General features: G+C 40.3%; 1 protein-coding gene across 2 annotated transcripts in view; it reads right to left on the reverse strand.

Moving 5' to 3' along the window:
* The window catches only part of kif26ab (kinesin family member 26Ab), a 209,223-nt gene that overhangs the window by 17,166 nt on the left and 169,287 nt on the right, over positions 1-22,770 (reverse strand). For both annotated transcript variants that reach the window (XM_028821276.2, XM_051919758.1), the window contains exons 6-9: positions 14,241-14,450; positions 9,007-9,100; positions 8,647-8,909; positions 4,377-4,560 (exon numbers count right to left, since the gene is read on the reverse strand). In XM_028821276.2, coding sequence (XP_028677109.2) covers positions 4,377-4,560; positions 8,647-8,909; positions 9,007-9,100; positions 14,241-14,450 — 751 coding nt within the window. The remainder of the gene's footprint in view (positions 1-4,376; positions 4,561-8,646; positions 8,910-9,006; positions 9,101-14,240; positions 14,451-22,770) is intronic.

Below are 22,770 nucleotides of genomic sequence, written 5' to 3' on the forward strand. Positions count from 1 at the left end.
ACATTACACAGACTGATTGTGGTTAAGACTTTGGACCTCAGACCCAGAGGTTCAAATCCCACTACTGGCACCATGTGCCCATAAGAATGTCACTTTGCCTGACAGTGCTCCAATTGGAAAAACAAAAGAAATGTAACCAATTATATTTCAAATGTTGTAAGTTACCTTGGATAAAGCCAAATAATAAATAAGTTGGGCAATAAAGCCCACAGCCTTACCCATTACGCCACACTGCCCTCCAAACAGAAAATTAAAAATTTGGTAATCAGCAAGTGGTGATGATCTAGTGTTGTGCAACCTACAACCAGTTCCCCCTGTCCGTACCCCCAGGGCACATTTGCTAAACACCACATAAAACACACAACTGATGAATACAAATGCTTTTAAGTGTTCTGGCAGGACTCCCAGACTGAGCCATCGTTAAGTCATCTAGAATGCAGCGGCCCGACTGGATTGCAACCTTCCATCACGTTCGTATGTTCCACTCCACTGCATAACAGCTGCAGCCTGCTTTTGATGTCTAAACCCTTTAATTAGTTTAGTAGGCCAGGCAGCAAATTCAACTCTTATATATCGCCTTTACAAATATATCTAGCGGTTTTCTAAACAACTCATTTTTCTACAAGGTCAGAGGGAGTCAGTGCCTACCCAAAATAACTAGCTCTTGATGGGATGTCTGTCCAAAGCAGGGCACACTCATGTGCATGCCCACCCTCACTCATCCATTTAGAGTCACAGTAAAGCTGGGATGTGAAAAGAAAAAGTATCCCAAAGAAAAGATCAGAAACATACAAGGAGAACTTGCAACCTCCACATGGATGGTAATCAGGCCGATTTTTGAATTCCGGTCCCTGGAGCTGTGGGGCAATAATGTTTTGAATGTGTTTCATTTTAAAATGTTTTCTTGTTTTTCCAACATTTAATGGAAAGTCAATATGTGTAATACAGGTTTTTGAAGGAGCAGTTATTTTTAGGTAGGAAATTATTTTGAGAGGGTTGCATTTTTTATGCAATTGTTGCTTTTCCTGCAGGCACTGTGCATTTCCTAGTCATTTGGATATACTGTACCATTACTTCTGAATTGATGTGTGCTCTGCGATTTTGATTGCCTGTTTCAATTTCAGGCACAACTACTAACTAAAACCAACATCACATTACATGATTTCTAGTTGGAAGGCATGTCAAATCTCGGCACCTGATGTTAATTTATATTACTAGTAATCACTGGGGATGTTAAATTACTAGACTGCGTAAAGACTTTCCAGCACTTTTTCACACTTCCAAAGTATCACTAGCTTGCTCCTTTTTCAGATAGCCACTAATGTGCTGTATGATGCATTCCAGATACGGTGAATTCAGGCACAGTCTCTGCCCTTTTGTCTTTTTTCCATTCTATCATGGTACATAAAACACACAACATCATATATATGAGCTTCTCTTCTGTTGGTGAGTTTCAAAAAACCTTCATTCCTTATTCCTGTTTACTGCATTATATGCATACTTCTGGTAGAGCACTCACTGGTTATCAACTCTCGTGCACTCTCTTTATGACTTATATTTGATTTTGTTCGGTCGAGCTGTGGACTGAGTCACAGAGCATGTCACTTTACAGGACCAGCTTCACGGGAGTATACTGTCAACTGTCTCTGACTCCCTCTGATTATGACTACGACTAAAAATCTCTGGAAAAGTTGTGTTACATGACAGGGGCTTAAGATGCAGCACACATTTCCACCTTGGAGAGTAGAGGTGAAATCACTAGGACACTAATGGTGCATAGTTAGTTTACTTTATCAGTAACACATATGCCTCCCACCCCCCCAAATTCCAAATTCTAAAATGATCATGCTTTTCTTGGCTTTCTTCACCACCCCCACCTCATGTCTCAGCAGTTAAGCCTATGCCCAGTTTACCTCCACACTCAATACTGGCAGAGGATAGTCTTTAAAACCGACTCCCTGTAATCCTCGGATTACTTTCAGCACCATGGAGAGATGCTGTGGCAAGAGAGATGCTCCTGCACAGCCAGTGTCATTAAGTAACAGGACTATAGATGGAAGGATAAATGGATTACAGAGACATTAAAATGGCTATTTGACTACTAAATCACAGGAGAATAAATGGATGGACAGAAGGATTGTGGGAAAAGGGACTAAAGTAAAAGATTAGGGTACAGTGGGAATTTAAATGCAACTGTGTAACTGTGGAAATGTTAATGTGGGTAACTGATTGTGGTATTGTGGGTATATATAACTGAACAGTGGATGGATGGATGGATGGATAGACTGAAGAGCTATGGGAGCACATAAGTGACTATATCACAAAGTACTGTAATAATTTTAATGTAATTATAATGGGTAAATTGAGGAGGGATGGATGCCAGAACTGGAGAAACATTAAAGTGGCTATTTGATCATAAATACAACTAAACAACAGGAGGATGGATTGATGGAGAGGACAATTGTAGGGAGAAAAGGATCAACTAAATTCCTGGGACATTATGGGAATTTAAATGCAACTGTATAACTAGAGAATTTCTGAATGGATAGATGAACTGTGAAAATGTAATTGATTAGGACAATATGGGAATATTAATGCAATATATGACTGATGAATGGATGTAAACAAGGATGGAAGAATATGGGAATGTCATGCAACTGTATAACTAGACAGGATTTTTCAAGTTCTGCTGCTGTAGATTTTTCATCTCAACTAATATTGCAGTCATTGAGCCATTTGTACCTTCAATTAATCTCATTGTTAGTTTGGCAACCTGTTTTCCTTCTCTTATGTTGTATTCAGAAAAATGTAGTAGTGTGAAATTCACCATTTGCCATAGTGTTAAATGCTTAACTTTTCTTTTTAATTTACTATTTTTCTCTGTGGAGATGGCTGTCTTAATTGTATATGAATTTTGGCAATTAATGATTAGATGCAAATAACTACAGGACAGCAGCTACTTCAGTGTTAGCCACTAGTGTACTTATGAGCAAATAAGGGCTTAAATAATGTGAACAATAACAAAGAAAATATTAAACAGCAAGATAAAAAAAAACAAATTCATCCCAGTCTAACACATAAATAGCTATTTAATCCAGTTATCATATACCACTATCAATTTAAATATAATAACTGGGAAATAACAGCCTGCTTAAAGAAATAATTTCGAATGAAAACCTGCAGCCACAAGGGGTTCCAGGACTGAACTTGAAATTCTCTGAATTACAGAATGAATGGTTGGATGGAAAGACAGAAGGACTGTAGGAAGACAGGATCTACCAAATGACTAGGGCACTGTGGAAACTATAATGCAACTGTATGGCTAGACAATGGATGGAGGAACGCACTGTGGAAATGTTCAGGTAACTATCTGCTTGGGGCATTGTTGGAATCATAAGGCAACAGGCAACTGATGGATGAATGTACAAAAAGATGGGCAGAATAACATTAATACAATATACAACTCATTGGTGAATGTACAGATAGATGGGTGGAAGAAAACTGATGCAATTTATTGCTGAAGGATGGATGTACAGATGTATCGACAGAATAATGCTAATGCAATATAAAACTGATGGATGGACAGATGTACGGATGGCCACAAAGATTTCATTGCAGTTTACCCTGCTGCATTAAAAGGAGACTCTCAGCTGGTCTGCATGTGGTTGTGCGCATTAATATGCCCTGTGGTGATCTGGCATCCTGCCTTGGGGTGGCTCCTGTATTCCATTCATAGCTCCCTTAGTCAATCACATTAGCCGAGATGCTGCGATGATTTCATTCCATAAAGTAACTTTCCAAAAGCATGGATTTCTTTTGCAGCAGGGCTCCAAAAAGCTGGGCCCAGTGCTACAGTTCTGTAATTCTGTTCAGTTGAACAACTTCCCTTTCACAGCCAATGTTGTATTCATTTACTCCTGTGTTAGGCAGTGCCACCCACCTTAAGTTAAATACACCTGTGGGTAAAGCCACAGTTGTTTTATTCAGCCTGCTATATCTCTCCACTTGCTGCCCCGCTGGCATCGCCCATAGCATTGCCACCTTATAGAACCTTCAAGTTCAATTGCAGGTTTCACTGCATTCAGAGCAGCAGCTCATTCAAACATGAAAGACATGTAAAGTTGCAGCTGCCATGGAATGTCCTGACATCTCTATTTGAGGTGGTCTTACATTGTCATCTGTGACCACAGAAAGCGAATGATAGATCTAAGCTCAGGTGCCTTTACATTAATTTACCAGTAAAGGTGGAAGTGCTGCCTTCATAATTGAAAACCACCATCACTGGAGAGCACCTGAGGTCAAAAGTGGAAGTCACTCATAGTGAGGAACCTGAAATAAACAAAACACAAACAAAAAACCCAAAGTGATGCACTCACTTCCTCCCTTTCCACTCTTCTCCATGCGATACTGGTAGATGTGCAGGGTGAAGAGCATGTGTGAATTCCTCCTGTCCTCCTCTTCACAGTCAACCCTGCTGGTGCTCCTGGCAGCGACCGCGGCATCCAGGAAGAGGGCAGCCTTCTCGGCGGTGGGGGCCCTCAGCTCGCTTTGATTCTGAAGCTAAGTGTGGATAGATAGATAGATAGAGAGAGAGAGAGAGAGAGAGAGAGAGAGAGACAGGGGAAGAGTCATTTTGCTAATTGGGCCCAGGCACACATTTCCTGCCCATTAGATTAGGTCTCCTGGGCAATCTGAGAAACAAATATGCACACAGAGGGAGAGGGATTAACAAAGGTAATGGAAAAGCGCGGGCACAGAGAGACATCTTGAGCTGTTAAAATGCAAGAGGAATATACAGCAGCTTGAAAGACTCCCACCCTCTCCATCCCGCTCACCTCTCTGCACCCTAGGACCAGTGGTGGGGGGGGGGGCCCATTGTAATGTTAGCACGCGTATAATTACTCATACTACAAAGCCAGGGATCTGCTGGAAACAAGCAAAACACTCCAACTTCTTTGTGTGCACAAGGACACACATCTTGCATCTCAATAAGGGCTTTGCACACAGTGGGGTGCAGCTCAGTGTCAAAGGGGAAGGCAGGCCGGGGGATGGGGAGATAATGGGGGGAGTGGTCGGCTGAAGGCAAAAAACAAAGCTGCTTGTCCTTGAAAATGAGAAAAAATGAGCAAAACTTAAAACACTGTCAACACCAGAAAATGGGCATCCCTGGTATAAAATTATGAGTCATTACAGGCGGCGTGATCAGGTGTGTCACACACAAGGCCAAATGGGCTAATATCACCCACTCCATTCCTGAAGTCCTGAGTCATTCCTGAAGGATTTCCATTTAGGCATTGAGGCTTAGTGGTTAGGAAACTTGACTGGGCTTGACGAGGTTGTGGGTTCAATTCCCATATGCAGCTCATGTAATCTGCCTGTGATTACACTGGGAAAAAAAACAGTGGTGTCCAACAAAAAGGTTTCTCCCACATGAAATTGTGATTCTAGTCTAGAAAATACTGAAGGGAAATGCATGTATAAAATACATAATCATCATCTCTGTTGAGCAAAACCTGCTGAAACGATTTTAATAAAAGTCAAAAGGCCTTCAAGCATTTAACAAGAATAATAACTGCCAAGTTTCATCAGGTTCGAACAATTCATTTTTGAATTGATGCATCGACGGACTCTCAAGTAGACACACAGACAGAAAGACACCAACTGAAAACTTTGAGGGATACCTAAAACAAGGCAATCCCTCAAAAGATTAAAGCTAAATTTTGACCCCTGTCACTTTATATACAGTATGTATGTATATATTGTGGCGAGCGGCTGGGGGCAGTACCCAGCCGGGACACCCGGAAGGACCAAAGGAGGGAGTATGCCTCCTCCAGACGACGTGGGGGCGACCGCCCTGGTGGCTATGGGGACCGTGGGAAAGCAGCATGGAAGTTCAACCCTATAGGCGCCCGTGATCACCACCGGAGGCGCCCAAATGCCAGGAGACCCCTGGTCCTCAGCACTTCCGCCACACCCGGAAGTGCTGGGGGGACAAAGACCAGGGACACTAGGAGTGCTTCCGGGTGTACGGCCAGCTTATTAGAGTCACTAACTTGCCTTTGATTTCTACCATTTGACTAAAGAAGGACAACATGAAGACAAAGTGACAGCACTTCCTCTTGAAGCCATGCTATTCTGGGACAATTCTTGCAGCCCTGCCTCTGAAAGTTGTTGTTCACTTGGGAACAATGTTCTTTTTGAAAAGTACCCTTAAGAGCACAACTTTAGAAGCCAACCCTATTAAAGGCAGAATGCTTTTTCCCTAGAATATTTGTTGATCAACACCCAAACTTGCTTTATACACACACACACACACACACACACACAAACACACCCTGTGATGAACTGGTGCCCTGTCCAGTGATTGTCCTGCCTTGCATTCATTGCTTGCTGGATATGCTCCAGCTTCTCTATGATCCTGCAGATTTGGAATATGGATGAACAGGAGAGTATTTATATGTTTATTAGGGGGGTCAAAACAAAAAGTGACAGATTTGAGTTCTCTACAAAGCTAGTTTTATTCTTTATGGTATTTATAACTAACACATCCATCCATCCGTTGTCCACCCCGCTGAATCTGAACACAGGGTCACGGGGGTCTGCTGGAGCCAATCCCAGCCAACACAGGGCGCAAGGCAGGAACCAATCCCGGGCAGGGCGCCAACCCACCGCAGTAACTAACACATTGTAATGAAAATAAAAAACATTTAGAAGTCACTCCACTTGGCTATTTTTATATCATCTGAACTGAGGAGCAGACATCTGTTCCACATTTGTAGGTGTGCGTCATTCACTACTATCATGTGTGCACTGATTTTGGTGGTTTCTTAAGAAACGAGTGAGACCTTTCTTTACCTTTTTCCGTAAGGATATCTATTACCAGATCCTCCTACTTCAGCTGTTCAGATTCATTTGTGAGCTTAAGATGTCAAGGAATGTCTAGTAATGGTGGCCACTGCAGGCTTTACACCAATCATTTTCTTTACATCTGCTGAGACTTTGTCATCAAAAATGGCTAAAATTGAGACTCTTACTTACTGCTAGAATGTTCTTGAAATTCTTAATACTAAAATTTCCTGTAAAGTTCCACTTATTACTAGAATGTACTGAGAACTCTACCTTAGATTCAGAATGTTGACTGTTTCATTTTTTTCATTGTTTATTAATCACTTAGCCAGTTTAGAATCCCATAGGAGATTACATGACCATACAAATAAAATGTTCAGAATGGAGCGACCTCTAAATGTGTTTCACAATCAGGCTGAAAGTTCACAGGTAAGCAAGCTATTCCTAATGGGCAAAAATAAGCCTTGTGGAGAAAACATACATCAACTCTTTGTATTGGTGTATGGATCACCATAATATATAAGCCTTTAAAAGAGTTGGCTATACACACATACACAGTACATATACACATACAGTATACGGTGAATCTGTTACTGTTCTCTTTTCTTTTCTCCAATTAGCATTAAGCACAGCCTCTGAGATGACATCATAAACCAGAAAGAACATCAACAAACTCAAAACTTCCCATTTGTAAAAAGAGAAAAGACCTTTCCTTTCTGATTCACAATCCTTTGAAGTTGGAAGAAAAAAAATCTCATTTAAGCTATGTAAGAAAACAGTTATTTTTAAATATGTTATTACAAATGTGACCTATGTGCTTCAGAGTAGTAAATTGCTGCTTGAAAAACAATTAATGTGAAACTGATCGGTTAAGGTGAATGACTGTCCAGTAACAACAACTCGATGTGCTTCTGACCACAAATACATATACTGTCCCTTCAGGGGTCTGAGTGTGGGGATTCATGAGAGAAGGAGTTCAAGGTGACACAGAAGGCTAACAGCATGCTGTTCTTATCTGCAGGAGAGGAGACATTGGCCAATCAGAATAGCCATAAAGCCTTCAAGCCCTGCCTCTCCCCATCGCAGTGATATTTAAATGGCAACCCAACAAACTACCATTGTCATTTGGACCACCCAGAAAAGCAGACGCATGTCGTTCCAGTGAACTGCCGAGAAGAAACGTCACAAGACAAAGGGTTCTTTTTCCTCCCCTTTTCTTTTCATTTTCAGAACGAATAATTGCTGCTTCTTGTAGCATCCCACGCCTTTAAGCAAATTAGTTGTCTTTTATTTTACGAGCTACCAGTAAATTATATTTAGGACTATATCATACAGACATATTTTCAATAGCAGTGGTCCATGGGGCACCATCTGAGAAAATACAGCTAGCTAATAAACAGATGTGGGTGCCTGAAGTTTAAACAGGACTGTTGTGAATTTGGGAAGCAGTGAGCCTAGATGCCACTATGGGATAGCATAATGTAGAGGATATAATGTGAGGTATGAGTTGAGACATCAGCCAGTGGTGCCGGAGATTCGACTTGGGAATTCGGAAAAAAAGGGGCTATAGCGTGGGTTGACTGACTAGTAAGTCAGCTACATTTAATACCCATAAACCAGTACTCAGGGCAGGCACACCTAATGATAACATTTCCGGTCATTTTTTCCAGTTCTTAGTTCCCATCCTGCAATTCCTTTTTCTTATAATTAAATTATTATTACCTGTGCTGGTTCATAAGAGTGAGAGAGAGAGAGAGAGAGAGAGAGAGAGAGTTTCACTTTCATTATACTTCTGCTTACCTGAGTTCCACAAATTGGGTCCTCTCGGAGGTACACCCCTGGAGACTGGCCATCCTGGAGACTCCCGCTGGCCACATCTGACAACAGGTCCTTGAGGGTCTCGTCCTTTCCACAGATCTCCACTGCTGATACCCGGATTGAGAAGCGAGTGCCTGTTTTCTCCTTGCGCTCGTTAATCAGTTTGAAAAGCCAAGAAATTGCACAAGGGATAATGCCTAGGTTCTGGGTGGAGTTGTCCTTCCCAATCATGGTGAAAGTTTTACCTGATGGAGTGAAAAAAAAATAGAATGGAGAGCAGAATTAGTGGATGAAAAGCCAAGAAGCCAAGTTAGCAAGGTGATAAAGCATCAAAAGGCTCACCAAGCCTGACGTGGCCGAAGCAGAATACGCAGCCATCAGCACCATTCACAACTGACTGGATTACTTCAGCCACCGTTCCTGAGCACACCTCAGCCTGAGAAGTGAACAGAGAGACCTTAACAATCAAAGTGACCAAAAACTGGGTGCATATTCATTTTATCTGATACATGGCAGGGTCAAAATATCGAGAATATAAAAAGTCAAATATTATGTCTTTAAATAAATGAGACACCTGGACTAAAGTCCTATATGTCATCCAAACTCTCTCAACTTGTGCTCAGTGTCGCCCTGTGTAAATAAAGGAATGGTCTTAACCATCAATATCATTGTAATAACCATCAGATTTCATTAGTGGGAGGGGCCTGCTTATGACTGCCCATCACAAGCATGTGTTGAAACTAATCACTTTATTGGATCACATAGTCAGAAAATGCTGTGTGGGTGTTAGCTGAAATCTAACAATATGAAATTTGAACAGTATGACCCTAAAGGAAGAGTGGCAACATAATGAATACTGATTAACGAATACAAGTAAGAATTTCACCACACTCTGTTGGTATGAAACGTAATATATTTCAGTTGAATGAATGATTTAACAAACTCCACAAAAAATGGGGCCTTAAATGAAATTATAAGATTTACCATTCAAATAAACACATGTAAAATAAATGCTCTTAAGAAGTACTTAGCATGAAAGGCACTATAATCACTACATTGTAACTGAATAAACGGCTTAAATTCCACAAATAATGTGGTCTTTAATGAAATGATAAGAATTATGGACTTAATAAACACATAGAGTATAAAGATAACAGGCTCCAAGCATCATTTGGAATAAAAGGCACTGTATTAAAATGGAATAAATAATTTAACAAGCTATGCAAACAATGTAGCCCTCTGGACTAGTGCATGATATAATGACCCAATAAATAAATGTTCAAATCAGTCAAGCATGTAGTAATTTCCAAAACAGACGCTATATGAAAACAAGAAAATGATTTAACACACTACACAAAACAATGCTGCCTTCAAGGAAAGGCTAAAATGAACAGTAAGTATACTAAAAGGGAATTCCACAATGCAAGGCACTAACTTAAAAACAGGCAAATGTTCATTGACTAGATTAAATGTGTTAAACTAATAAATAAAAAAGAGCTTTAAGCAGAATACCTGCTATGACAGGCAATATATAAAAGGTAAGCAAAGAACAGGAAGCAAAGTCTCCTTCATGGCCAGATTAACAGGCTACGACTAAAGTCAATGTTGTAGTGGGAGTACAAGTCAAATTTGACGACTGCAGTTGCCGACCTCTTAACCGGAGTATGTCAATTTACACAACTAGTGATCACTGTGGATATCAAATTACACAACTGTATGATGACTTTCCAGCAGTTTCATATTTTCAAAGCAATGTGAGCTTGCCCCTTTTGCTTGGTTCCTGACAAAGCTCATGACCGTACAAAGGTTTTACATGTTTACCTGCATTCTCTGCAATTTTGTTCTTTTCTCCCATTCTATTTAGGCATGTAAGACATAAAGTATTAGACATATGAGGTCCAAAACACCCACATTCCTTATTCCTACATTATACATCCTGGTGCGCACTCATTGGATGTGAGTTTTCATGCACACACAGCTTGTCTATGTGACTTAAACCAAACAGGTTTAATTTCATTGGGGTGAGTTGCAGACGGGTTGGACCGAGTCACTGCCAGTCAAGGAAGTGTGCTGCAGCTACCCAGACTCACTAGGACTATGCAAAGGAACTCAACAAATGAAAACTGCTGGTAAAAATCGTATGATGTGATATGACCATATAGTGGACATGCTGATTATGAAAGGCACTGAGAAAGTAACAAAGACAGAGGTGTTCTGAGACTGGCTCATGGAACAGGATGCTTGTTTGCGGCTCTTTTTTAAGACCAGCATTTGACTGCCTAGCTGGGCAGATAAATGGACTCTGACCACATTGAAAAAAGCCAAAGAATTACAGCCCTTTTATACTCACAGCCACAGGGTGAGGGACTGGTTCTGGTCCTATCTGTCTAGCGATCTCTGTGTTGTATAGTCACTGTTCAATTTCCTGTTAAACACTGCGACTGCCCAAGGCTTGTCTTTGGGGTCAGAAGTGTGACTTTGAGTTTTGCTCTGTCGTCCAGCCTGCACCTCTGAGCGCTGGACCTGCCAAACCCCAAGCTCCATTAATGCTATTTACAGAGTTGATTGTTGGCAATGCTTTACGTGTGTGCATGTTTGTGTATATTGCTATCTAAATGCGTGTGTGTGTGTGTGTGCATATTTATACTTCTATCATCCTTATATATAAAGCTGTTAATCCTTACCAATTTGAAGGATGTGAGGCCCAATGTATCTTCTCGGTCCCTACGGACAAGTGGAGACGCCAGCTTGGCTTTCTGTTGCTGCATACTAACATTTTTCAAATAAAGCAAAGATCCTTGGGGAAAACCAAGAATCACACGGAAGAGGCAGCTTTAACAAGTTGTTCTACCTTTTTATTTATTTATTTTGATTTTTTTTTTGTTTTTTTTTTTTTAGCAGGCAGGCGGAGTAGCATTCCAATTATCCACCGCTCCGCTAAGCATATTCATGAGCATGCCTGTGTACACACGGCCACGCGCATTTAATTAACTGCGTTTTATCCTTTTGAAACTCCAATTTAAGAAAAAAAGAGACTTTAAAGCCTTTTCTTAGGAAAAAGATTATATGGAACGTGTCTCTTTCTTATTTTTTTTTTCTAATTCTGAAAGGAAAAAATATCCATAAGAAAAAATCATATCTTCAAAATGGTATATAAAATTAAAGAAACTGAAAGAATGACAGTTATATATTTGGACATTCTTTTAGCAATACTACTGTTCCAAAAAAAAAAGTTTTTATGCAAAATATAATGCCCTTCTCTGCTGTCTGGCACTGGAAATCATAACATCATTGCACCAAACAATTGTTTAGTAAATTATTTAATACAAACTGAAATGAAAGTGTTATGGGCACTAATGACCTACACTCAGTTTAACCCCCAAATGATCGGTGACCTCCATTGATCAGATTTATATACCCAACAGCTAAACACTAAATGTGTGCAAGACACCAATCAGCCACACAGTCAGACAAAATGTCATCCCCTCAGAACTGGTCCGGGCCTGGCATCAAGACACAGACCACACATGTCAGCAAAATCAGGAGCCTGAAAACTAGATCTGAGTAAGGAACAAGCACAGCAGCAAAACAAGTGCCAGCATAAGGTGGTATCAATAGCATGTGCCATCCTGAGCTGAGATATTCACTGAAATTGCTTCTCAGAGGACAGATAGACAGATAGGTAAAACAATATATGATAGATAGATAGATAGATAGATAGATAGATAGATAGATAGATAGATAGATAGATAGATAGATAGATAGATAGATAGATAGATAGATAGATAGATAGATAGATAGATAGATAGATAGATAGATAGATAGATCATGAAAGGCACTCTATAGAATAGATACTTATCTATCTATCTACATTTATATGAAAGGGGCTATATAAAAGAGATGTGAAATGTATTATATAACAGGTAGATAGATAAGAAAGCCAATATATGTCTGTCAGTCACTCTCTGTTATATAATACATCTCTGTTATATAATACCTTTCAAATCCACATGTTATATAGTGCCCTTCCTATCTACCTATGTCATATAATGCCTTTCATATCTATATGTTATATAGTGCCTTTCCAATCTATCTGTCTAGATATGAAATACTCTATGTACCAGGTCGGAAATGCCCTAAATAACACAGATAAATAGGAAAGGCACTGTGTATCTATCTTTCTCTCCATCTGTTATATACCACTTCAAATCTGTTACGTAGTACCTTTCCTATCTATATATCTATGTTATGTGATGCCTATCCTATCTTTCTATAATTTCAAATCTGTTATGTATGGTCTTTCATATCTGTCTATATGTTATATAGTTCCTTTCCTGTCTATCTAGATATGAAAGGCATTATATAACATATATACACAGTACATTTCCCCTCTATCTATGCTATTCAGTATAGTACTTTTCAGATTATGTTATCTAGTACCTTTCATATCTGTTAGCTATGAAACGTACTATATAAGACACAAATAGATAATGGTAGACACTGAAGCAGTTTGAGCTTCTCCCGTGAAGTAGAAAGCATATGAATATTAGAGTTGTGGTCCATATGCTGCAGCTGTGCCAAGAAATGTGTACCCTATGTGCAAAACTGGACACAAAGCAGAAGCCAATCTGTCAGTGCGTTGCACCATTCATGTGCACACATCTACATTCACTTACTCACATTTAGATTTGCCATAGAATCTAGCATGCAAGTTTTTAAGACATGGTGTTCCTCAGAGAACATGCAAGTCAACATGGGGAGAAAATGTGCCAAACTCCCACAGGCAATGACAGGGTTTCACATTCAAATCTAAGTAACCAGAGCTATATGGCTGTAGCCTTAACCAATGTGCCACTGTGCAACCTATCACCAGTGTGAACAGTCTTTAATTTTGATATTAAATACAAATGGGTGAAAAAAAATCACACCATTGTTAAAAGATGGACTCATTAAAGATTTAAAATGTACAAAAATACACAATGCTACTAAGTTCAGTAAAGTTAAAAAAAGTTCATCAGATAAAAAGCAGTGACATGGTCACCTGTCTTATACTATTTCAGGTGATATCAGCACATGGATGTACAGCAGAGTGCCAGGACCCACACAGCGCACATCACACAATGATGTTGCCCCTCTGCATAATCACTTTGAAGACAAAATGAAATACCTAAGGAGCTTTGAGCTGGAAGGCAATTGACAAAGCCACTCTGGCAGCAAGGAAGGTTAACTAGAATCAGGAAGGTGAGGAAAAGTTGGCCTCTACCTGTTACTAACTGGCACACAGAGATCTTGCTCATTTTCACACACCAGTGGGTGCCTGTCATTTGGAGTCTGTTCTGTGTACCCCTGCTGTTACCGCCTCAACTCAACTAAATAGCTTCTGTCCAAAAGAAGGGGTGGAGTGTATCACAAATCAATTAGATATTCAAATTAACATGTCAGTTCCGGGTACCTTTAGCTGATTATTTAAATGAGCAATTATGCACTGGCCCACAATTCAATTCTAAAACACACCCAGCTGAAAAACACCAAAACTGATCTGAGCTGACTTCTCACCCTGGTGCACACTCACTTACCTGTGAGGCATCCTGGGTGAAAACTGCATCAAAGGCGAACATCTTTGGCACTGCGATGACTGCCCTCCTGTGTCCTGAGTTGAGGTTCCCGCTAGCCGCAGGATCGTACAAGGTTAGCTGTTTCTTGCGGGGGTCCACCTTCAGGAAGGACATGGATTCTGATGTGTGATGCCCTCCTTGAGAGGGGCAGATGCGGACCATCACCTTGACCTGTAAACCACAAATTAAGACAGATCACTGGTAAGAAATCCATAGGATGGACTGATCTGTAAAACAGTTTAAGTAAGCACCATGTCCTTGTGGCTCAAGCCGTGGACTGGAAAGCACAAGTCTGCTGGATTAATCCTTGCAGATGGCCCACCTGGGCAAGTGGCTTAACCTGCTTCCACTGTCCAGACTGTAAGGACAGAAACCAACTGACTGAATCTTGACGTGGAGTCAGATTTATAAAACTTGGTAATGCAAAAAAAGAGGCTCGAAATGTGCACACACGACTTTCCACACAAAAATCGGGATGTTTAAAACGGTACCTGATGGGAAAACTTAAGTATAATTATAACAACTCTGACTCATCCACACACATTTCAGAGAAAGTGGGAAATGATGACACCCTTGAACAAGTAGGGAAATTCAGCTAAATCAGCAAAATGATGGCTCACACATACAGTATAATAACTCTCATAACCGAGCTATTATTATAATGTGCACTGATATGGCAAACATATTAAACCTTAAAAGTGATGAATGTGACGTATACACTCTGTTGTAGTTGCTGTGTATTTGCACTGAAGAACTTTTTTGTTTCTTCATCAGTTTATATAGCCTACTTGTTGTCACTTCTCAGGATCAGAAACCAAAACACAAGCATGATTCACTTCCTGTGTACAGAAAACTCTAAACTTCATGCCCTACAGCATACCCATAGCCTGATGGTTTGGCTCAACGTAGCTTGTTTTGCATGGCTTGAAAACTACACACATGGCCATATAAGAAAAGAATGAGCTTTTAGGGACCAATAGGATTTTTTTTCTGTCCATAATGATGACTGGCACATAAGCCAATTTAGACAAACGTTGTAGCTCAGTGGCCTGGGTCAACCCATGATTTTTTTTATTTTGAGGCAAAGTAGCTTTGATCAGACGACTTGCTTATGATACTGTACATGGTGGTGGCTGGCTTGTTGGTAAGATAACTGTTTGAACCCTTAGTTTATCATATGGCCTGTACTACTATTCACTGTAACAGCAATTATGTCATTACACGTGCCTGATGATAGTTGCTCAGACACTGGTGCCTTATACCTTTACCTGACCCTGCACTTCAGTGCTGTGTGGACCACACCATAGGAAATGCAGGTCGCAGTGCGTGAATGCATCAGCTCGGAAGCTGCTCTAATAATTAATAATAATAATTCTTTAATAATAATTCTTTGCATTTATATAGCACTTTTCTCACTACACAGAGCGCTCAGCAATTGCAGGTTAAGGGCCTTGCTCAAGGGCCCAACAGAGCAGAGTCCCTATTGGCATTTACGGGATTCGAACCAGCAACCTTCCGATTGCCAGTGCAGATCCCTAGCCTCAGAGCCACTATGAATATTATGAGGTTGATCAGAAGGCTCCATATATGGTTGTTTCAGGGTGGGAACTATATATGTACATTTACAAGATGACTGTGATTAATAAAGGTAAATTGAATACAAATGTGCATATGGCAGGTTTTATTTTTGCTTTTTAGGTGTATGCATTTTCCTGCTTTTGGCATATACATACTTTCATATTTGAATTCATGCAAAGTGTTATAAATGAGGACCCTGAGCACAAAATGTGTAGAGATTGCATGTTCTCCTGTGTGAGTAGCCCTCTGGATACTCCATTTTTCCTCCCACATCTCAAAGATGTACAGATTAATTGAATGTGTGAGATAGGGAGAAAATGGGGAAATGGAGAGAAAGAGGGAGGAAGAGCAATCTCCTTGACTGCTGCAGGTTTATTCAACTTGCTGAATTCCAAAGGGGTTTTCACAGCACAGCCCGGTGTGGATTGTTCACTGAAAGATCCTTTAATACATGGTAAATATTAAATTATTATTTGTGTCATGTTGACTTGCTTTTATTGTTGTTTTTCCACCATTGTGGCTGTGAGTCGCACTTTAAATAGTCATGTGCTGTCTTAACTATGGTGCATTTCCCAACATTTATCTATTCATGGAGCTTGTGCTCCCTGCTAAACATAACCTGTAAGCAAGGCCTAGAAAGGAAGCAGTGCTGATTTTAATTTGTTTTTCTTTACATGTAACTACTTCTCTGACATCTTGTAAAGCACTTTGAGCTACATACTTTGTATGAAAACGTGCTATAGAATACATCTTCTTGTTGTTTATTTTGCATTGTGTTCACTCCATGTGATCATCCCTCCCTTTCAGCATTTTGGCTAACTTGGGTGTGATGCTAGTTCAAGGGTGGAAGCATCACAGCATGCCAGTGATGAAGCAAGGCTTTTAAACTAATAGGGACAAGCTCATTAGTGCCACCACCATCATATCAATGCATGCCCAGCACACAATGCACATGAATTCTAAGGATTTACCATATAATTGATAAGAGCTGCCTACATGGTAGACAGAAGGGATCCACTTTTAAGAGAGTAATGGAAATCTCTACATCTTCAAAGACCAAGAACAAGCGCTGGCGCTGCATAATGGTGAGCACTGGCCACATCCCAACACTGTCGATACACAGAGAAAAACATCCATTACTCCAAACAGCAAAACATAGACATGCTGGTATGTAGTACCAGTGAGTACCAGCCCACTTCAAGCACTGGATATACCAAAATGTTTAAAATAAACTAGTTCTTTCCTTTTTTTTTTGCATTTGTGGGCCTCTCGTTAGAGTGGAGACCAGGCCAGCCCCTCTGCTGGCTCCAGCACTGCAGCATGCCCTTTTGGATAGGGTGGACTTCACAGCCAGTCTACTGCAGGGCACACAGACACACACCTACATACGCATGAAAATTTAGGATCAAAATTTAATTCAAATCACTTGTGTTTGGGGCAAATGGGAGTATCCGGAAAAAAACCCATACAGGCACAGGAAGAGCCTGCCAACTCCATATAGATAATGATTAGGATGAGTATTGAACTCAGGAGCTGTGAAGCAGCAGTTGCAGCACGGCCCACTGAGCTTCTCAATTAATTAATAATGACAACTGCAATTAAATGCCACCCTGCTTGTCGTTAGCTGCTGAAGCAGATGTCACCATCCTTGAAAAGCCTAATGACCCCACGTTCAGGTAAAGGTCTATCCAAGTCCCAGGGTCATTCATTTAACTAAACTGAGTCTGCTCTCTGAAAAAAGAAATCATTTATCAGCCACCTTTTATCAATCCCCAGAAGACCAACCTCAAGTACGCCCACCTAAGCAGGCGCCACCAGACTGGATTGAGATCATTGTTCTGTGTTGATAAAAATTGCTGAGCTACGTGACTCATTTGCCATGCCAACAAGAACAAGCAGATCCTTCATGAATCCGTCACCCTGTCTGTTTTTGTTGGAGGTGAAATTCCCTGTAGAATACGAGGAGAGTGACGCCACAAGCACTTCATGGATCGTGCACAAGCTCTGCAGCCCTTGGACGAAAGCAGAATGGCACGTATGGTGAAGTAGAAATCACAGACTGGGCCCAGCGCTTTCAATCAGAATTCATTGAAAAGCATTCATTGAGGTTAATATGGCTGAACCTTCCATCAAATGAAGTCTCGGTCACCACCACAAACTTGTTCTTTCATTGTGGTTCTACTAAGCAGCCCATAGGGCATCAGCTACATCACACAGAAAGTGGCACACAGAGTAATGGATGTAGAGAGGCGGAAATTCAGTGACCACTGTGGCTTTCTAATTTACTTTTTTCATAATTTCCCCCCACACCCTAGTTACATTTTTATATTACAGTACATGCAGTAAGTAATATGATGAAAGAATTGTGGTGTCACCACTTCATCTTACTATTGTGTTATTCCCATGTATTCTTGTTTATTTAAGTATTTTTCAGATTTTTATGTTAATGTTGTTATGTATATTTATTGTTAAATATTAATGTACTGTTAAATGTGCAGCCATTTCTTGTACTTTGCAGGTGAAGCCTCAGGAGGCAGGGCCACCCTGACGTCACTGCTGCTGTATCCTCCCTCTGCCTTTATACTGAGGCTAGTGAGAAGGTCCCAGCAGAGGTTCACTGAGTTTGCTGGAGATTTAGAAAGTATTGTTTACTTTATTTTTGTTTCTGTTCCCGGATTTTGCTCCTGTATCTCATATCGGGTCTTGTTTTTGATTTTTGCCTTATTTTTGCCATGTACCCATTTCTTGTTCTTTTTATTGTATACAAAATAAAATCTTCATTTCATAAAGATTTGTTGTTTATTTTCATTCCATGTAGTCATTGAATGTTTAAAAGTATATTTTTGAACTTTTAAACCATTTCCCTTTTTTTAGGCCTGTACAGGCCAAAGCCTGACTGTGAGGGTTGATCACTGGCTGTCTTGGTTGAGGTCATACCTGGGCAGGTTGGTAAGGTCTTGGCCCACTTTGTTGAATTAGTAGCAAGCCTCACGTTCTTTCATCGTGTTTGTGTCTCACTTATACAACTCTTAAAACACAACAATAGCACCCCAACCCTTCCAGTGCAAATAACAACTAAAGTTCCGGTTTACATTTTAATAATGCAATGTAGCAAAAAAAAAAAAATCAGTGCCATCCAAAAATTTGTAAGCTATGATGGCTCCTCTCTTACACTTCTGTGTCATCACACCTATTGTGTTGATTCACAGCTCCAAGAGACTTGGTGTAAATCCTAGCACGCACAGTCTCAGTGTGGAGTCTGCATATTTTCTCCTTTATGTCTGTGAGGGTTTTCCTCAAAGACATGCAGGTTTAGTTAATGGGTGACTATAAATCAACTGTGGTGAGGTGCATGTTGTGCACTAGTACCCACTCCAGTGTGGGCTCCTGCCATGAATCTAAAACTGCCAGAACAGGTTGTCTCTGAATTGAATAAAGCAGGTACAGAACTGGTTGGATGGATAGTGAACAGTGTGTTGAGCCTCCACCTTGAGTGTTGTTGAAACAATAAAGCAAATGCTGTGTTATTATGAATGACCCAGACTGCTAACCACCTACAATTCAATTCACATTATTTTTTGTACAGAACTATTCATTAAATACTGGCTGATTTTGTTAATACAATGCATTCTAATACAATAGAACAGTGTTTTTTAAACTAAGGGTTGAGACCCATATCATGAGCATATCTGCGATGATTCACCACATTATTGTGTAGTATAAATACCCAGAGTTCATTCAAGCAGGAATTCCATTTAGCATACCATTTATTGCGGTAGTATGCAAAACAACACAATCTACACATCACAGTTAGCTTTCATGTCTGTGGCATGAAAATACAAAAAATATTCCCAAGAAACCACCTACCCTACGCTCACCCTCAAAACCATTGAAAAAAGTCAAACCAAGATGACTAACAAGCAAAGGGGCAGAGAGGCAGGAACAACAGACGAGCTTGTGAAGTGACCACAGCACTAGATTGAAATGTTGAAATGAAAATAATGCGGCACAACAATGTGGTTGATTTTCGGGGTGTTATGAAGGGTGAGTAAATTGTGTTTGGGTATACAGTACATGTTGTATACTAAAAGCAGTTTCAGTGACCATGGAGAAATAGTGCTTCATTGCATGTTTACTTTTATGGCTTAAAATGGATCTAAATCTGCAGCAGAGGTGCAAATAACATTTGGCATTAAGGTTTTTAATGTGCTTCAGCAAGGAAGGAGTCATTCTTGTAACAGTGTTTTAAAGTGGATCAATAAAGTTTAATCTACTATTAGTGTGAACGACATTTTTGTTGGACCACTGAGAACCGTAAGAATACCAGAAAATATCAAAAGGGTCAGAGAAGCAGCAGCACAATGTCAGTCAGTATCATTAAACGTTTCAAACTAGACAGCTCATCAAATTCGGCATCAACATTTATTCTATCACTGTATAAAATACAAATGGTCATCATGTCATTCTCTAACCCACTTAATCCAGACCAGGGTTGCAGGTGCGCTGGAGCCTATCCCATGTAGCATAAAGCACAAGCCAACAACAAATCATGGACCATCAATCACAGGGCAAACACACACACACACACATACAGTACTAAACACACACTGTGGCCAATTTAGCATTGCCAATTCACCAAACCTTAATGTCTTTGGACAGTGTGAGGAAGCTAGGGCACCCAGAGGAAACTCATGCAGACACAAGGAGAACATGCAAACACCACACGAGAAGGACCCAAGATATGAACTCTGGTCTCCTTACTGAGAGGCAGCAGGACTACCCCCGCGACAACAAATGTAAGTAGTGCATACATTTTTAGGAATAATGTAGCTACTTTTTTACTCAGTTTTATAGAACTGATAAACTAAATCCGTGATACGTTGAATTATCTGCACAATCATTTGTTAAAGGTGGAGCTTATTGAGAAACATTACTGTTATTTAAGACAAGGTAAAATACTGCATTGATTAATTAACTTTTTGACTACTTTATTCCTTATTCGATGCCAAAGTCTGGAGCACTCTGGTCCAGAGTACAAATGTGTAGCCCAGTTTTCTGTTCGCATTCCCCTAGTTTTATGAGGCTAGCAGTTGGCCACAAAACCACTCGTCTGATGCTTTTCCAGCTCACAGCACTTGGTCTGTTAAACTTTATTTGTGAATGAGGAATCCACATCATGAAGTCTGAGCTCATTGTGAAAACATTTCAGCCTCACGTGCAATTGAACTGGAACTGCATCTTGAGGTTTGTCACCGCAAAGAACAAAGAGAGAAAAAGAAACAGCTGCATTTTGGCTTCCACAGAAAAGATGAACTACAGTGTACTGACTGGGTAATAGGCTTTGGGAGACCAAGGAAAACGAAGATGAGGGAGCAGTCTGACATATTGGTAACAGCTGAGCGATGGCACTGTGTGCTCCAGTCTGCTAGTCTCACCCACATAGATGTTAAATCAGACTGTGAGGCTGCCCACACTAAGGTCACCTAGTGTTGAATGAGCCCAGCACATACATTTTTTGGCTGTCTTGTTTACTCCATTACTGGTTATGCCATTTCTGCCCTCATAATATGGCAGATATGTTGTTGAGGGCAGGATCAAAATGATGGAGATGAGGGGCAGCATGTGGAGCATTCCCCGCTGTCACACAAACCTATTCTGCAAAGAATCCAACTGCACATTTTGAAGTGCTGAAGGGGATTAATGAAGTGGCTGTCTTAGACCCGTAAACAATGTTGCTCCAATTTGTGTCTCACTGGCACATACAGTACTGCTAAAACCCATCTAATCCAAATCAGGGTCATGAGGAGGTGGTCAGTGCCTATCTACAATGAAAAACTGCTTTTAATGTTAAACTGTTTTCTCCAAAATCCCCCCCAATGATTCAAAAGCTGAAAAATAATGCACAAGTTCCCAAATACTGAACATGGTCTGTAAAGCCTATGTGGGAAAGCACAGCATCTACAATATCAGGGGACTGTCCCTAGCTCAGGTTGGAACTGCTTCGGTTAAGGAGTCTCTGCTCCTTGGTAAGCTGCCATTCTTTTCAGAACTGATGTATTTTTGCTTAAACAGGGTCATCGTGTTGGTGGTGTTTTGCAGTTTTTAGATGCAGGACAACAGCAAGTGGATGACCTCCTCCTGAATGAGATAATGGATCCTGAAAAGTGCTGTGGCATTTGCTCATATGAAGAGCAGACAAGCGGAGACTGAGCTATGCTGGTGCATGCATCCTGTCCAGGGATCTTATATAAACCCATTCAATCCGAAAGAGGGTCACGGGGGAGTAATTCATGAACTGTATTAAGCAGGCTAGTGAATGATACATTGATACTGTATGTATGCCATGTTATGGAGTGGCATTCTGTCCAAGGATAGTTCCAATGTTCATGGGACAAGCAGAAAGCCCTATTACCCCAAAAACAGATTACTCAAGATCAGTAATAAAGGAGTAATGACTTACTGTATATACACATATACTGATGCAAAGTGCTTTCGAGTTGGGTTTGCATTTAATGTAATCTGGCATATTTATTCTTCAAGGGAATTTGAAGTTCTGTTTTCATTGAAATACCTCAAATACAGAGCACTGTACAAAGTTTGGAAATTTCAAGATGTCCCAGTGAAAAGCATTGCTAAATTTGCAAACTTGTTTGTCCTAATAGAGAGAAAGATTCTGTGCGACTTTAGATATGAATTAGTTTACATCAGCTTGTATATTTCATCACATCAACTTGTACAGTATACAGTATTTTATATCTTTTCCTCTTTTACTAGTCAAGCTGCCATTCCTCACAATAAAATGGATACCCAATACAAGTTTAATTACAAGATTTTTCCAGAGATTTTCAGTCTCAGACTTCACTTACATAATATTAGCTATTCTAGGACTGTTGTGGCATGCTCCTGTGACCGC

Source organism: Erpetoichthys calabaricus, chromosome 16 (assembly GCF_900747795.2).
Source record: "Erpetoichthys calabaricus chromosome 16, fErpCal1.3, whole genome shotgun sequence".
Classification (NCBI taxonomy): domain Eukaryota; kingdom Metazoa; phylum Chordata; class Cladistia; order Polypteriformes; family Polypteridae; genus Erpetoichthys; species Erpetoichthys calabaricus.